Source organism: Polyergus mexicanus, unplaced genomic scaffold, assembly GCF_030449975.1.
Source record: "Polyergus mexicanus isolate NDT 795.1 unplaced genomic scaffold, iyPolMexi1.0 SCAF_2, whole genome shotgun sequence".
In the NCBI taxonomy this organism is placed as follows: Eukaryota; Metazoa; Arthropoda; class Insecta; order Hymenoptera; family Formicidae; genus Polyergus; species Polyergus mexicanus.
In genome coordinates this window covers 3,077-22,347 of record NW_027223322.1, presented here as the reverse complement: position 1 = coordinate 22,347, position 19,271 = coordinate 3,077, and the positions used below count along the sequence as shown (strand labels likewise).

Sequence of the window (19,271 nt, the reverse complement as noted above, 5' to 3'; positions counted from 1 at the left end):
GAGAGAGAGAGAAAGAGAGAGGAAATGGGCCAAATGAGAGCATCAACGGGGCGAGAGAGAGAGAGAGAGAGAGAGAGAGAGAGAGAGAGAAAGAGAGAGAGAAAGAGAAAGAGAAAGAGAGAGAGCAAAGTCCCAAGAACATCCCCGTTTTCGTGAAAGGAACAGGGACCCCGGCGACGTGGTAGCAGGATCGGCGACGATGACGGGGATGGCGGAGGGAGGAAAAGTGCCGCCGCGGGGGTGGGTTTCGTACGACCAAGGCAGTGGGGCCGCGGACAGTCGCCTCGACGCTACCACCTCTCTCAGTCGCTTCTCGGTTTCCGGACACGGCGGACAAGCACAGGCAGGTTAGTGAATCCAATTCTCGTTCATTCACCAGCCAGCCAACACACGTATCGTCTCTCCGACCCTTGCCCGTTCTCTCTTTTTACACATCCTCTTTCTCTTTTTCTCACCCTTCAATACACGTCATCCTTGTCATAATCGCTACACACCACTGTTATATTCATGTTTTACATTATCATTTCTGCTGTTGACAACTGCGACTTTTTCTCAACTTTTAGAGAATAATGACATATGCGAATGGCAAATAGTATATATATTATATAGAATTAATATTAGAGATAGTTTCTCGAACAGATCGTGCGGACCGAAAAGAGAGCTCGGAAGCAGAGCATCCGAATGTCACTGTCGGAATGTCATAACTGACGCGCGTTTCGCACCGCGCGCTCGTCGCCGATTGATGAGAATTAGGCGTATGCGCTTCTCCCCGTGACGCACAACCTGTTATGCCATCGTGCAGCGTAAGCGATGATGCCCGGGGAAGGGAACCGGGATCCTGAAACGACGAGGAGGCACGTAATTGCATCTAATGAGACTGTCGGAATTAGAGCGGGAGAATTAGAACAGAGACGTAGTCCGCGAGACGCGAAATATGTCGCACGAGAGAACGAATGATGTATGATGGATATAAATAATTTCTTGATAAATTAGATCATCCGTTAGAAAATAGATGAGTTTTAAAGGAAATATATAAGATTTCTCGAAACATGTTGAATTATTGGTTTTCGCATAAAGATTGCAGATGCATAAAGTAATTTTAGAGAACAGTTTTAAGTAAGTGACTACATTTATATGTCATCCTTAATCGGGTCTAATAACATCCGTAGTTTTTAAATTGGCCAATCATAGTTATTTCTCCGAAAAGTGGGATGACTATGATTAGTCAGTTTCAGAGATATAGATGTTATTAAACCCGATTAAGGATCACGTATAAATGTAGTCAGTATCTTGATTAATTATCACGATCAGTGATTATTCGAGAAATATATTGTTTTAGAAATAATATTAGATATATAGTACTCACTATAACAATAAGTCGAGAGTAAGAAATGCGCATTAAACGTAGATAGAAAAATCAATCCTATCAGAGTTAAAAATAATTTTTAGTTTTAATAAAACAAGTGATTTTCGCTTGTTCCTATTTATTACATGCAATGTGAAAATAAAAGATTATCTTATACATTCTCACTGTCAGTTTATAAAAAGGGAGAGAGAGGAGTGTTCTCTTCACATTAACGTATTATCATACATTTTATTGTATATCTTTGTATCAAATATTCCTAGATTTCTTCGAATTATTTCACAGACATTTTGAACTCGTTGATCTTGAAATCTTATACAGTTTTACGTAGAATACACATCCGTAAACATCGGGATAAAAATGTGTAAGATAATCCTTCCTTTTCATATTGCATACGATGAATAGAACCAAGGAAATCATTTGCTTTACGAAAATTGCTTCCGATAGATTTGATTTTTCAACCTATATTCCTAAGTAGTTGTTCATATTACATTAGTGAGTACTATCTATAGTACTCTCTATAGATTACAAACTCTTTTTTAACATCATATATGTGTATATAGATATGTATATATAATATATCCGTTTAGATATATTTTTTACCATAAAAACATAAAACGAGTTGCATATAAGGAGCGTTGATATAATTAAATAAAAAATGTCACGATTGCAAAAATGCTACGATTTTGGTGTAGAAAAATATAAATAAAATTCAAGAACCTCAATAGATTTAATCATATTTACGTTTCATAATCTGACAGAATTTGCTAGAGTTCACAATTCGTTTTCTCGCTCGTTCCGTTAATATCAAGTACGCCACTTCTATAACTAATGGCCTTGAACGAGAATAGAACATTTTTTATCATTAACATCGCGAGAGTTAGTACGTTCGTATATGAATGGCCAGAAAATCCTTACTGTCCCATTCTGTATGGATCGAAAGTAGGTCAGTTCCAAAATTGGAAGCTGCCGATCGGCGAAAAACGTTGGCGCGTTTTTTATATATATGACATTTCACGCAAGCGACAAAATTCTGATATTTGCGTTATTCTATTCTATGCCATACAGTTACCATATTGAAAGAATATATCTGCAAATTAACTCGGAGCTTATTTTTTATTCTTACTTGCAAATATTGCAAAGATACAATGAATCACATTAAATTCGATTAAGCTACGTGATATACGACTTGCACGATGCGTTTTACATCTTAATTACATGCTTCGCTGTCAGCCATTAATCACTGCTTAACTTTGATAAACTGCGTTGACACGGCGTCGATGTAATGAATAAACACGCGGTAAACGCAATAATACTATCCTTGCGTAGATACATGTTAGCCTAATATGACTGACAGCATTTGCTAAATGTCAATCGAGGACAAATCTGATGCATTTGACGTAGTCCTTGATTTATACTACAAATATCAATAACAGATTAAACATATTCAATGCGATCAATCATAAATATAATTTAGCAGCAAAATTATTATCGTAATGATGCGTTATTTTTGCAATCAACGATCTATTGATTTAATTTTTTAACTTTTTTTATTTTATATATAGAGAGAAAGCTAATTAAAATTCAATAACATTATTTTGCTTTACAACTATTCGATGGTTCTTATATTCCTTAATATATTTGATGTTTGATAAAATAAAAACTCTTAAACAAATTACAAAATGTATAAAAAGTATTAAAAAAATGTATAAAACATTAAATGAAAATAGAATATTTTATATAAACAAAAGACAAGAATTAAAATATTATATTATAAATGTGTTATAATATACGAACAGGGGCGGCATTACCGCGCATCTAGCGATGGTCTGGATAAATCTAGACTTCACTCATAAGCAGATATAGAAATCCTGAAAATCATAAACGGATAATTTTCTCTTTAATTTTAAAATTTCAACAAAATTTGAAATCGATTTTGAAATGGTTGTTTTACTGCCTTATTGGTAATAATAATTTTAAAATTCGCGCGTTTGATATCAGAATTCAATTTCTTTGAACCATGGTTATTATTTATCTAATCTCTTTTTGCATGAATTAAATTATCGGTAAAAAAATTTTTTTTTACATCATCTTAAAATGATCCAGAAATAAAAAATATAGTCTAGTCCCATCCATCTTTATCAACACTGTAAAGAATTGCATGCTTTTTTTGCATGTTTTTTAGACAATATCTTTAAAAAAGTTTTTTTTCTATACTCAAATCCCCCCCCGGTCGATTGTTATCTAAACCTGGAGCGAGACCGTATATATAGTGCTGCCCCTCTGTATATGAATACGCGTGCAATCTACATATTGCATTGCTGCACATGTTCGCATGCAACAAATAATCCGGGGCTCACTAAGCTCACTTGTTGCAACCTTTCCATTTCAACGCGCTGGCGTGAAAAGGGCTTCAAAAAAGAATCATATAATTTCTCTTCCTCCTTCTACCTCGCAAATCGGCTTTGTAATTTTTTTGCTACTTCCTTGTCGAAATTCAAATGATTTGTGAACCACGTCATAACTTCTATAGAACCACGATCGACATGATGTATTGAAATAGAAGAAAAATCGTTGCGATTATTTGCGCAACAAGAATCCCTTTACTCTTTAATAATTAAATCGTTAACGCAACTGCCACAGTATTTATCGATTATGCTTTAAATGTAATATAAGAACCATCGAATAGTTTTCTTTTTCGGCGAAAAGTTTCTGCGAAATTGATTTTATTTGTCATAAATAAACGACTCAATATTAACAAAAGATTATCAACTAATAATGCAGTGAGGAGCATTTAAACAAAAAAGATATTGTTTTACAACCAAATTTTGTTTAGGGAAAAATTGTGTTGTAAACTAAAAAATTCGCACATTTTTAATATATAAAACATAAAAGAGTGTTTGCCTTATCATTTTGTCATAGGCTAAGAAACGAAATATTTTTATACTTTTTATAGTATAATAAGAAATACCATATTACAAATATAATTATTATATATATATATATATATATATAACGTAATATAGCATATAAAAGTTCCAATAAATTTGTTGACAAAGATTTATTTCTATTGTATTTCAAAAGAGAGAAATATATTCTAACAATTAAAATTTCTATATGCAAATATATCGAGGTTTTATCAATACAAAAGTTTACAAATACATACAATATTAGTAAAATTAAAAAATATATAAAAAATAATACGTTTTCTAGAAAAAAGAAAAATTGGAAATTATGAAATGCATAAAACAACAGAACAATTAATCGACTACAGACTACAGTAATCAAAGGCATGGGAAAATGATTTCAAAAACGATTTTTAATCTAAATATGATGTAATATTAATTAATTAATTTTTCTATATATATCACACGGAAATAATTATTCAAAGAGAGTTGCGTATATTTAAAATCGTTATATGCTAAAATGGTCTTCCTTACAAAGAGCAGTTAATATTTATTATAGTGTAAAAGAATAAACACATTTTTATCATCATTTTTGCTTGAATTTATCTTTTACTTTAATTTATTTTTACGAATTTACACAGAGTATCAAAAAAACATAAAACGTTATTTGCTCGTATTTATTATTCGCATATGTTACGGACATTAATGTAGCGCGTTTTTCTATTGTATCGATTTCATCTTTGCTGCATAGAAATGCGAATAAAATCCGATGCGCAAAAATGTAAAAATGTGAGAGCCAAAATATCGAGAGGTGTGCGATTGTATCGATGCGCGGGACACACGAAGGAGATTTACGATCAAATCGTATATTCGCAGCATTTACCGTTATCTCTTTTATCATATATTGACGCGCTGTTCAACACATTCATCATCCAGGATCGTCGCGTCAGGTCATCAGGAGTGCTTTTATTGCGCGCAATGCCGCGCAGATACGGTGAAAAGACCGCGCGGAGATAAAATCAGGCATTATAAAGAATGTTGTCACCCTTCTGCTCCATAGAACAGATGTTCCTCTTTAAATTTTCGTCTAATCGTGCAAAATTTTATTTCCTCTAAAATTTCTTCTAAAATTTTCTCTAACTCACCGTTTATTTACGGTCACACGATTGAGAAAAAATAGTTAAAGGCGATCTATTTTAACTCTGCCCAAAAGTTTAAACAAATTTCAATTTTTGGCTTATTAAATAACATGTACATATTAAAAATATTTAGATTAAACGTAAGTGTTTCAACAAGATTTCATTGTACATTTAAGTTGTAAACGTTAATATGATTCGTCACTCTATCTATACATTAAATGTTTGCCTTTAAAGAGACCATATTGTATTGTATATACTATATATATGTGGAAAAGGAATTAAACGGGCTAACTTTACGATTACTATTTATCTATAGAGTAATTGATTTCAAGAAATAATCATAAATCTTTATACAACATAAAATATCAAAGTCGAGTGGACGCAGGTGTTACCCTTTAAATGCGCGTTAAATCTTTTTTTACCGATTAATCCAGAAAATATTACTGATTTAATAAAAGATTATAATGCCTATGCACAGATGCTGACGGTGGTTGTGGTTTTTTCATTTGCTTTTATAATCAACGATTCCTTACAAAAATAGAAAAAAATACAGAGAGATAGAGAAATTCTTTGAGCTCCTCAGGTGAATACAGCTTTGTATAACGCGTCAAAGTGAATTTATCTCGTCTTCATTTTCCGAGATAATGCCCCTGAGAACAATTTAAAAAATCGGAATTACTTTATGCAAGGAATATTTCGACAAACTAAAATCTTTTATAGATTTTTTCTCGCCTAAAATATTCATCTTATATAAAAATATATCCATTATACATATATAAAATATATTTTTCTGATATAATTAATATTTAAATAATTAGACTAATAAATAATTATTAAAATAAAAATTCAATAAACTCTCTCTCTCTCTTTACCACTTTTTAATAAAATTAAATTACCAATTTTTAAACCAATTTTAATTTTTTGTTACATATATAGAAATTTATAAACCATCAAATCCATCATTCTTATACATCCAGTTGATAAAAGATCAATCGGATATATATATATATATATGATCTTAATAAGTAGAGCAATTTTTGTTTTTTCTGTAAAATGTTGTCAATGTTATTAAGCTAAATTCTTGATTATAAAAGTTTCTGATTCGATAGATTTATAATTAATGATCGGCTTATCCACGCGCATGCACACATATAACACATATTTAACAAATGCTGAGTATTGTGAATTATCGCTAAAAGGGCTATATGTGTCACGTTTGCACTAAACGAAGAGTACCAATGTATATATAACAACAAGTAGAACAAGATAGATTGCCTTTAACGCTTGTAGGGGAACAAATACGGCGAGCTTGTTGCGTATGGCTTACGAAGTACTACTTGACTTCAGGCTCTCACGTTCAGCGAGTAGCTTGGAGATAGCCACCTTTGATTTGTCACTGGGAATAATTTACTTTATACAACTTCGACATATATACCGTCAGGAGTTCCCAGGAGAAGTCTAAAGCTAACAATTTGCCAATTGAACGACGAATATCTTTCGCAAATACGGCTGTAGATTCGTGCATCGTCGTAGCTGACAATGAGATTAATTTCAGATGAATTGCGGCTATTCAATGCACGTTTCGAATAATAATAATTTTATTCGCAACAATTCTTACATTCCGTAATAGTTCCAATAATAAATTGAATTTACTCAGTTATAAATTAAAAAGTTTGAACCATCTGTCTCCGAGTATTAAAAATTAATTTATAATAGCCTTTTATATCACGTCGCATCTTGAAGCATTATACATATATCAATACTATATATGATTAAAATATTATAATAAATATAGAAAGTTATATGGAACATACAGATAGAGCATGACGGATATTTCATTTACACGTCAATTTTCTATTAATCCCTGTATACCATTTCACATACTAAACGCTTACGATATTAATGAATAATTCATTCTGTTCCCTTATGTTTGATCGAGTATATACAGATAAGAGATCCCGTCTGGCCTTGTACAGCAGCATTGAATGTCAATGCGTCTGAGATACCTATTACAGCTTCTTATTGTTTCATGTATGTCGCAAGTATGGTATATGTTTCACCGTTTTCTCGATTAAATACATTGCAAATAAATAGCCAATGTGATGCGCATCGCATTCTGTTTAGACTCGTAGAAATTACTATGTGAAATAATTTAGTCCGTCATTTCCACGTGTTACGTTAAATATTGCACTTAATTGTGCATTTACAAGGATTTAAACAATAACGCTGTAAATTATAGAGAGCGAGAACATCGATTAACATTACGTAATACCTTTTATATCATACGTTCTACAATATATTATTTTTTCATTATTCGAGATCATAAAAGAATACAAGATTATAAAACAAGATATTATACTTTTAATTTCCTTTTTAATCTTTTGAAATTAAAGTAATTAAACTATTAATAATATAAGTATATTTAACACATCGATAAATTTCATGTTTGCCGAAATATACAACATTAAAAATTCTAATTTTACTTACACTGAAAGATATAACTATAATATTATAAAGTCTTATATTGTAAAATAAAGGAAAGATAATACTGATAACGAGTAAGTAGAAGTAGACACAAACTTTAAGTGCTTTTCTAAGAGAAATTCTGAGCGTAAAAGTTTTGCCACTGGCAATTTCATTTTCTTCAAAGCGGCTACTGTGAGTTCCGATAAAGTTCGAACAGTCATTTTGGACAGTAATTGCCACGGTCTGTTGACCAAAGACGATCTTGGATGAATCGTCTGAATGAAGGATCGATTTTCCGGAATAGATAAAAGTACCGCAATATTCCCGCCCTCGCGCGCTTATCCTTCGTCAAGACGTCAGCCAATTTCCGTTCTCGTGAAATGAGAATCGAGAGATAGACGACGCCTGTAAACCTACCGCAAAATTTATGTAATTGCAAATGAACGTATCTTTTTGCTATTTTTTCGATCGATCGGCTTTAACTCGGCCGCAGCAAAGAATATATCTTAAGCTAGCGCCAGACTATATCGCAATTTCCAGAATATATTCGCAATTCGTGATTCGTGATTCGTAATTCGCGATTCATGAACGGTATATAGAAATCTGATTGGTTGAATTCGACGAATCTTCTATCCACACTATTCACGAATTATAAACGAATCGCGAATACGCGCATAGTCTGGCGCTACCTTTACAATATCGCGAAATTTTTACAAGAAAAACTCTATTTCCAAATTTTAAAAAATTAATTAATCAACAAAAGACTAGAAAGAATTAATAGAATGTTAGTTTAGCTGACTTTTAGTTACTTTTGGTCTCGCAAAGAACGAACAAATTTATATATAATTAGCCCTTTCCTTTTTTCGCGACCTAATTTAAACGGAGCAGATGTTGTATCCAGCTGTCGACCGAGAAATAAGATCGAGAATATCATACGGGCGGATTTACGCAGCTACACTTCAATTATGTACATACCCGGCTCGGAGCATATTTGTTCATGCCATATTGAGGGAACAGTGATGCGGAGTGCATTAAAGCGGCTTACATATATATCATTTATCGTACAAAATCCGGAATTTTTCCAGAGAAGTGCATTTTTATATTCATGGCAACATCACTTTTCACAAACAGTACGTTTCCGCACAAATATAATTTTACACGCAACGGGAATGCGTATGCGGAAACTCTTGTTTCCATTCAAAATTAATTGCTCTCGAGTAGAGAGATTTTATTTTTATAAAATTTAAAGCAAGCATAATATCTTCAAATTACGTCTTTAATTATTTTAATATAATTCCGTGTGATATTATCATTCAATTATTATATTTTAATAGAACCATGTATTACATTTAAAGAAAGCTAATAACGTAAAACGAACTATAGAGGTCATACATAATATTTCATAATAAAAATAAATGTCAAATGATATTGAGCGAGATATCATACTATGAATTTATAATTCTACTTTATAAAATATAATATCGATTTCTTGCTTATATGCGAGATTTCCATTTCCATGAAACACGCAAGATCGAAAACTGCGGAAGTACTTCATTTTATTACTCAAAGAATCGATTTTTTCCGCGAACAGTTGCGTTTCCAAAAATAATCCAGATACTAGAATTTTTCGCGGTTTCGCTATTTTATTGCAATTTTATTGCAGCTCTCGCGAAAAATTGTTTTTATCGATTGATCTCGAGTTTATCGATTCTCTCATGAATCTTCGATAAAGCAACCGTCTATAAAATTGTAGAATGAATCGACATTTGTAACGATACAGGTGCAAAGCCTGAATATTCATTCATAGACCGTTCTCTGATATACACATACACATATTGATCCTACATATACATATTTATGAAAACACATGTTGCGCTTGACTCGACCACGGTCGGTTATGGCAGCTCAATAATAAATCACAGTGTCAAATCTCTGTCGCGACAACTCGACTATATGTATATATGTCGTATCAAAGAAACCAATTGTTCTCGTAATGATTATAAATATTAGCGGAACGCGAAAACACTTAAACACATGTTTAACATAACGGAATTTCAATTCATTAAAAAAAAAAAAAAAAAAAAAAGTAAATAAAATTTCTAATTTTTAAAAATTTCCACTATTCTTATATATAAAATAAATGAGAGAGATCACTGCATAATACAATATTAAAAACGCAAAAACATCCATATTTTTGCAAAAGGACATGTTTAAAACTCAATTTAATATATTTATATATATTTAATTCGATATTCCATCCCATTCATATAACCGTTTCGTGATAATATATTATTAAAAGCTCATATCTGTAGTTTGCCAGATCCATGTATCCGCAAATCTTTAATGTAATTATTTTAATATTATCTCGGTAATTATTTTGATATTATTACTCTTTAATAATTAAGCGCAATGATATTATTACTTTAATCTTACCTTTTACAATTGTCATAAAAAGTGTAGCCGTATATAAAGGTAACGCGATATGATTTAGTGATAATGAAAGCACGTGTCATTCTGACAAAAAGCGTCAAATCCTAATAAAACCCGATAATATGCATAGCATTATACATATATTGTACGTTGTTGCACATTCATCAATGAGAAATATCATCGATAATAAAGAGATACATTTTGTATGTTATGAATATAAATTCGGGACAATGCGCACGCACGCGCATACATACACACAAGATCTCCCCGCACAAGTACAATAACATTCAGTAATTCGCTGACCAATACGCATTTCAATCTCGCTGCATGTGCGTATGCGCTCATGCGGCGCTCAAACGTGAAATATACATATATATTAAAAAAAAAAAAAAAAAATCTTGTTTATTCCCAGCATCTTGTAAAATGATCATTAATTGTGCGAAACGCGCCATTGTAATACGAGATTATTACGACTTTGTATTAAACTTCAAACTAAGTATAAACAAAATTGACAAACCGACCCGAATTCCAATTTGAATGGCTCTCTCCGAGACTTGTTCAACATCGACTGATTCGCACACAAATACTCACTAATTCACTGCAATATATCATATAGTATATTTGTATATCATAATCCGTACATTTATACATACCCATAAATGTACAATCGCCAATGGTTTATTACAGAAAGTTAATAAATAATTAACAAATAATATGTATCGCAGGGTAAAAGAAAAAAAAAAGAGAAGAGAGAGAAAAATAAACAAATATCTCAGAAAAGTTTATTCGATCTGAAAAACTAGAGAATACGTTATTTCTACGTATCCCTTATATTCTTTTTATAATCTACATTTACGTAATCACAATAGAGAAGGTTCAAAAGGATATCATTTATTCTGCAATTCGCAGATTATTCAGTGGCACAATACCAACGCGAGAAATGAGAGGGAGGTTATTATTATTTCTGCTCTGCAAATAACGAAAGCTTTATGAGACGCGGTAATCCAAAATACCAACTCTTCGCAATGGAACAATGATTTACATCGCATCGATGCACATTCTATGCTTCACGCTATGCTTTTCCGAATTGCATCCTACGATCAGCCGGCCAATCGAACGAATCAATGACACGATGCGCGATTAAAATACCACGAAGGTGCATATCGCAAAGCTAATTATTCCTAATTGGATCTCGTGCTTCTACTCACACAATGGAAGCATGTTTCATTCAATATTCACGCGTATATCGAAACTATTCTATCAATTTTACCAAATAACAAAAAGCTATTATTTTGTTGCAGTTTAATTAATCAATAAGAATTGTATTATATAATTATAGGTAAAATATAGGGAAATATATTATTAATTTCCAATACTTGAGGAAAATCATTCCGATATTAAGGAATTCGCACAGGCGATCATACGTGTGCTATAATATCAGATTGAAGAAAAATAAGCGAAAGAAAAGGGCAATTCACATTTCAACGTCAAAGTTTCCCAGAGCAAATAATATTTTTTCGCAAGAATTGTTCCAGCAAGACTCGAGCAATGTACCGATTAAAGAATTTAATCGGTTCAAGATCGAACCTGCAAGAATTGCTCGTGTATTCTTTGCATCGAGTGCCCTCGATATTTTCCGTAATTCGTAAAATTAACAGCACTTTGTTCAACAAACATTCGAGAGAACTGAAAAAGTTCTCTAAAAATTCCGGAGATGCAATCGAATCGGAAACTTGGTCCTCTAACACGATTCATCGTGAATGACGATGTCATTCAAAAAACAGGAGATTGACAGTACGCCGCAGTCTCTATTCAATTTAAATACATTTCATCGCATTCGATAGGGTACAAATTCTCGACGACAAGCATCATTAAAATATACTTCAGCCTTCTCGAACTGGTGGTTATCACTCGACACGCGCTAGTACTTAATTAATGCAGATTACGATTTGGCGCAAACAGCTTGTTGCTCCGCGCGCGATCAACCTGTGCATCCTCGATAAATTCATTCGATCTTGCGGTTAAATTTACTATACTGCAAAAATTCTGTATAAAAATTACGGAAACGTAAACATAAATCGTTCTTTTAACACAGTAAAATTCACAATCCGCATATATAAAGTAGAACAATATGAAATAATGTTAGGAGTATGAGATAAAATGTGTTAAGATTATATAAAATTAATTCTTCATAGGCCCTATAAATAGTACGTTTCTCACACTATTGTAACAATAATATGTATTTTTTGTAGCGAAAATCAATATTTATTATTTTTTGTCAATTCAACCAGATATTATTTTAATAAAAATATCGTTCACAAAAGAACTGAATCATATTAATGTAATAAAAATTTATATAGAGGAAAGCTATTATAATATATTCTATATTATTTACAATAATTTATATATTGTAAACTTTTTTGTATTTTTATATGTAGATTTTGTATACTAGATTAATGCGAATTCATTGAAAAGCTAAGCCGATAATCGCTCGAGACTTCGCAATGCGCATCAATAGAACTGCATTTCAATGGTTTTAAGAAATTGTATGAAACTATTAAATATTAATATATATATATATATATATATATATATATATATATATATATATATATTATATATTTACATATATTGGATCGTATATCTGGCACGATATATTGCTAAGTTTCGAGATTTTCTATTTGTTGAGCACGCCTATCTGATTTCGGCAAGCTTGCGGCAGAAAGCGTTTCGATAGTTCACCAGAATCCAACAACATATTATAACATATTATTACTTTATACAATTTCATATTGCCCGGTTTTATTGTTATTTGTAAATACGTCGTAAATATATCGTTACTTACGAACGCGTTAGGTTAGGTCCTAATCCTAACGGATTGTAAAATATCACGTTGATTTTACACAATTTTTTAGACTCGAAGAGTGAAATATGCACACGCATGCTGATATAAAATCACGATATTTTATGATTGAAATTTACGCTTGGATCTGAAGACATAAAGGTTTTAGAAACTTGCTTCACGACTCTTTTCTATGTGATCATAAAATCTATACTCATTTTCTATAAAATCTATACTCCGCCCTCGGAGAAAATACGAAATCAGATATTAAAGTCGAGATTTCAAATCTTTTTGTTATTTAATTCTAACCGTCATTTCTACAATATGCTAAAAAAAAATTCTCTCTTTTATGAAATCAAATTCAAAAGTAACTTTTGAAAAAGTATAGAGAAAAAGCTTTTTTTTATATCATCTCCCTTTATATAGCTATCTTAATATATTGTAGTATTCATGATGGCTTGCAATCGGTTTTGATTTTTTTTATAATTTTAGAAAATGCGCTTCGCGGCCGTGTGCATCGCCTTCGTCCTGACGTGCACGAGCGGATCGCTTGTCGCAGGTATGCGATTCATCGATCCGCAACCGGGAAATAACGACGACGTCGGCAACATCGGCAACAAACGACTGGACCTAACCGAACCGTCGTGCGACGAGCTGCGCGCCATGTGGAGGTACACGAAGAGACAAAGCAGAGCCGCTAAAACCACCAACAGATACCCGGTGTACCCGTACAATCCCAATATATGGCCGCGTACCAAGCTTCCCCAGCGCTCTATATATTCTAGCGGATACATGCGAGGTGAGACTCTTCCTATGCCTTTCGAAACCGCAACGTATTTTCACGAAATCTTCCTAAAAGCTCAAAAATTCGCTTTTGTCATCTCAACATGGATAGATATAATTTTTCTTTAACGCACGAGAAACTACAAAAATCGTAAAAATGAAAAAGAATTGATTGATCTTACGCAGATGTCGTCGCACCTACACGATTGAAATTCCGGGAAGAATTGGAAGGTGAGCAAACTATTTTATATAATTTTTTTCAACTACGTGTCATTTTAAAATAAAATAATATGTAATTAAAATTAAATTTTAATTTACTTTTAATTTAGTTATCGCTTGTAAAATTTTATTGCAAAAATACTAAATGTCTGATAGTAGACATTCAGTGGAAAAGAATTTTGTCTTTCTTTTAAACAGTAATATAATATACGAACTCTCTCTCTCTCTCTCTCTCTCTCTCTCTCTCTCTCTATCTCTCAATGTATCTTCTTCGGCGTATTGTAGATGGAGAGACGGGATAACGGAAAGAACATGAGCGTTTTATCGATTTTATGCGTTTTATCGAGTAGTGTATCGCAGCTCACGAGTTCGCTGCACAAACAAGTTCACTGCACAAGCAGACGTTGCAATACCATCTTGCAAATACGCGATACATGTGGGTCAAACGCACCACTTTACGCGCCGGCACTTACGCTAACGAGTATACATGATTCCGACTAATTATCGGGGATACGTCGACTATCTATCGCTTTGTAAAGCGCGGTTCCAAATCGGAATCAAGGACTTTGTCCGCATCTAAATTTGATCGACCGCGCAGAGCGGACGTGCAATTAACAGGCAGCACATTCGAATTATTTAATTTCCCCTTCGCGCGATTCTTAATTAGACGAAAACCGATTTAATCCTTTTGCTCCCGCGAATTTTCGAGAAACTTCTATTCCAGGCACGATATTGCATGACAAGCTTTTTTCTTCAAAATAAAAAATTTTTCTTTTTAATTTATTAATTTTGCAATGACGCAACACGCGATGATATTTACTATTTCTTGATTAATTGTAGTTAACTAAATTTGTAATTATTAATTAGACTTTTGTCTGTAATTTATATAATATAGATTATAGATATACAATAGATAGATGATGTAATGATTTTTAAAGAAAAATAAAATTAATTAAACTATAATTAACTGACATTGCTGAAATGAAATTAGTTTATTATTTATCTTGGCGTTTGTATACACATCATGATGCCATTAACGCAATAAACTCACTTTCTTATAAACATTCTTTAATTCTCTTTAACTTCTTGCGTTACTCACAATGCTTACTTCTCGCGATTGCTTAAGAATTGCTGAATATACAATGGTATTAGTAGCCGTTACATTTACTTTCAAATCTAATCGAGCATGTCTAGCTAGAAAGGTTGGGAAAGTTACTTTATAAAGGTAACTCGTTATCGTTTCCCCCTCCCCCTCCCCCCCCCTCCCCCCTAAAAAGTAACTCGTTACCATTACCGTTACTCAAAAAGTAATGAGTCGTTACAATTTCCGTTACTTTTTTTATATATAATACAAACTTTACATACAATTTTTTTAAATACAAGATCGAATTAAATTCTAAAAATTTACACTAAACACTAAAAATATTTAAACATTATTTTACATTACAAGTAACAAAAACAATATAATTTTGATAATGATATCGCTATTGATAATGCTGGATTCCGACACTCTTATCATTCCTTTGTATGAAAATTAAATATAAATTCGAAAAAATTAACGATAAAAGTAACTGTTAAATTCGTTACTCGTTACCAAAACATGTAACAAAGTTACTTTTTCCATCACGAACAAAATTTGTAACGCCGTTACTGTTACAATTGCCAAAAAAAAAAGTAACTATAACGATAACGGCATTACAAGTAACACTTCCCAACTCTGGTAGTTAGATAAATTAATCATCGTTTTTTAAATATCGATATAGCTCATATCTCACAATGTACAATAATTGGGAATAGTTAGCGAATAGCGTTGACTGATGATGCGTAGATGCGTATACGAGCGCAAAAACAATTATCGAACTTCTTCGGTATCGTAATTTCGTTAAGACTTAATCTAGGCACAACAGCGCGGCCACGAAATTTGCGACAGCTTCACCCGCGCGTAATGTCAGCAACCCTTTTCAAACCCTTTACAACCATTGAAGCGTAATACACACGCTTCTTGACCTAATGTCACTCATTTCCGCCTACGCAGAAAGCGTAGTCTGTAATCCCGATTATTTCAAACTCTCGCGATATGCTATCCCGCGCACAATTGTTATTCCAAAATTGTGTCAGTTATTAATTTAAAATAAAATTATAATAACATACAATCACGCACAATTATTCTAAAATATATCAATTCTCTTTTTATGCAGAAACAGATTCTATAAACATTAATTACTAGAGAGATTAAACTCTCTTTTTCTTTCTAAAAATAGAAAAGAGAAGAGGATTACAAAGAGATTCACAATTTAAAAGCACAGGTAATTTTTAACTAATATTTATGAGATACTAGGAAATATATTTTTCTCCATTCTATTAATAAGTCTTATCTATTTTTTTTTGATAGAATTAAATTTATATGTAATAGAACATATAATTAAAGAAAGATAGAAGCACTCCTCCCACACATATTTTCCACCTAATTGACAATTAATCCTTTACTTCACGATGTTAAATTGATCAATATTTTTGCGGCCAGTATTTTTTTCGTATTTGTGTTACAAAGAATTCGCAAGAAAGAAATTAATATAAAAAAATAAGATTAAAGGATGAATTAAATAAGAAATTAATGAATCGCAGGGAGATACTCCGGACGACCGCGCAGCCGAGCCGCCGGGGGCGCACCGATTTATGGAAGGATGGTGCATAAAGCCCCAGCAGGGAGTAGATGGCGAAGCGGGATGCATGGACCCTCGCGCAAAGCCATGGAGGAATTGGCGCGAAATTATGGAATCGTGAATACAGGACCGTATTCGCCGAGTGTCACTAGCTTCCGCATCGGCGGCGGTATGCCCGCAAAAACACAGGTCCCTCAAACAGGCAGTTTCGAAGCGCTGAAAGATCTCATCAAGGCCGAAAGGGCACGCGAGTTACAGGTCGGTTCTCCATATTTCGCGCAAACTCATTAATTTATCTTTTAGATTAATTTGAATAATCATTACAATACAGTATAAAAATTTGCATTGTTAATTTATAAACATTGACTAGTTTAATTTATTGTATTTCGTATGATACTCTAGATACAAGACTGTTTATGTTAATTCATTTTTTAAAATATCAGAAAAGAGGAAAGAGAGAACAATATTACATTTTTCTGAGATTATATTATCATATTGATACTTAAAAAGTGTTTGCAGTCTATTTTTTTAAGTTTTGTAGTATGTAATGTCTTTACAAGAATCATTTAAATAATGCCTACTTTAGGAACAACATATAACCGAAGAGATGGAAGCAAAAGTTGCCGCTTTCAAAGGAAGAGACCGAATGAGCGAAGAACCGAGTAGACAACAATCACGAAAACAATTCCCCAACCGATTCTTAGATATGATGACACCGAAGATCAATTACGACGATTACAATTTGCAACGTTACTCGCCTAACACTGGTCGGGCTTGGTCGGTAAGTCCCTTGCGTAAAAATTAACAATAACAATTTTTCAGATTCCACAATTTTCTTTTCAACTTATCTTAAATCTAATTTCTTATATTATAGCTATTTCAAAAATTTTGATTTATATTTTCAAATTATGAGATCATATTGTGCAAACCTTTTCGAATTCTGATATTATATAATACTTTATATAATAATTTGTATCTTATATATACACACCTAAAACTATTGCATATCACAATATTTTACTTTATATTTATGATTTTTAACACACTTTCTTTATGTATCCTTCAAAACTTAATTACTTTGTGTATTCACAAATTCGCGAATATAAAATAATACGGATTTTCAGTCAAATTATTTTATATATTCAATATATCGTATACATTTTTTTCGCAGAGGAGCGCGCCCCTCTCCCGAGAATATATGTCACCTTAGTATGCTGCGAATTATTGCAAAGGAACGGTACAAATCCGAAAACTGCCGCATGCATACTAATGTTTGTGACTGCTCTACACCTACACGACGCAACTGCAGCCAATTGTGGCTATCACAGCGAAGCTGCAATTACAAGAGTAAACAACGCTCATTTCGAAGTACCCATACGTTCTGAAGATCTGGATATCTGCGCGAATTGTTAAGTCTTTGTGTCAACAATAAGTAAGTGCAAGACGAAAGTGCATTTTAACCCAATATCAACCTTTATCGAGGAACTTTTTCAGCGAAAAGCATGGTTCTCCAACATACTAAGAATTTTCGATCCAAGCAATCTTTTTGGGGGAAAGAATAATAAATATTGATACGGATTAAGCAGCATTTATTGGGTTAAAAGCGCCAAAGTTATTCTCCCTGAATGTGTCAGAATATCGCGTATCGCTAACGCAAATAGAATTAAAAATATGCATGAGATAAAACAATTTATTTACATATCGAATCGAACTTTAATTGAAAAGATGCATGCATTTTTTCGATGCTTCCTATAATTGTGCAGTACGATATTTTGCAACGGCATTCAAACGAATAATTTGACATAATGCACATTTTCATGGATTTTAAAAGTTCTCTGCATTTGAAACTTGTGCAAAATATCAAACGTAAAAAAAAAAGAGAATAATGATAACAGATTTCCTAAATTTATATACAATGCTTGATCTTATAGAAAAACTTAAGAACACAAAACAAACTTCCTTTTCTCTCTTGTCTCGTAATAATTTAAAGAAGGAACTGCGAATTTTAAATCAGATATAATATTTAAAACTGTAATTTTTTTTAATTTCGAATAAATTAATTAAAAATAATATACATTTTTTTCGCGGTCATATAAAATACAATATTTCATTTAAATAAATTTAACTTCATAGAAAAATGGAACATTTCTCTCCCGGATTTGTTTCTCTTAAAAAAAAAAAAAAAAAAAAAAAAAAAAAAACTTTCTTTTTTTTTATTAAAAAGATCTCTAAAAATATTAAATCGGATTTTTCTATCAAAAATATGTTATAGATACCGTCAAATACTTCGCAAAAATACAATTCAATGCAGTTGTATGGATTTTGGGTCATATATCGCAGCTTTCACGTGCAGAATTTTAATATTATTTCGGAGAAAAAAAAACGTCGCTTAAATATCATATCAGCGCTTAATATTATCAAATGAAAATTATAAACACGATACAATCACTTTATTCAGTT

The 19,271-nt window shown here is 32.3% G+C and overlaps 1 protein-coding gene across 1 annotated transcript; it reads left to right on the top strand.

Annotated features, from left to right (window-relative positions):
* Positions 1–251: 251 nt before the first annotated feature.
* On the top strand, positions 252–18,981 carry LOC138942501 (uncharacterized). The gene is made up of 6 exons (XM_070312741.1): positions 252–347; positions 13,639–13,945; positions 14,116–14,160; positions 16,774–17,069; positions 17,398–17,592; positions 17,983–18,981. The coding sequence occupies exons 2-6, from the start codon at positions 13,642–13,644 to the stop codon at positions 18,019–18,021; spliced, it is 879 nt and encodes a 292-aa protein (XP_070168842.1). The 5' UTR covers positions 252–347; positions 13,639–13,641; the 3' UTR covers positions 18,022–18,981.
* The last annotated feature ends 290 nt before the right edge of the window (positions 18,982–19,271 follow it).

Bases quoted from the DNA above. Each gene is read 5' to 3' on its own strand.
- LOC138942501 (XM_070312741.1), top strand. From the start codon at position 13,642: ATGCGCTTCGCGGCCGTGTGCATCGCCTTCGTCCTGACGTGCACGAGC. The intron at 14,161-16,773 runs GTGAGCAAACTA...AATGAATCGCAG, and splicing joins ATTCCGGGAAGAATTGGAAG to GGAGATACTCCGGACGACCG. The intron at 17,070-17,397 runs GTCGGTTCTCCA...TGCCTACTTTAG, and splicing joins AAAGGGCACGCGAGTTACAG to GAACAACATATAACCGAAGA.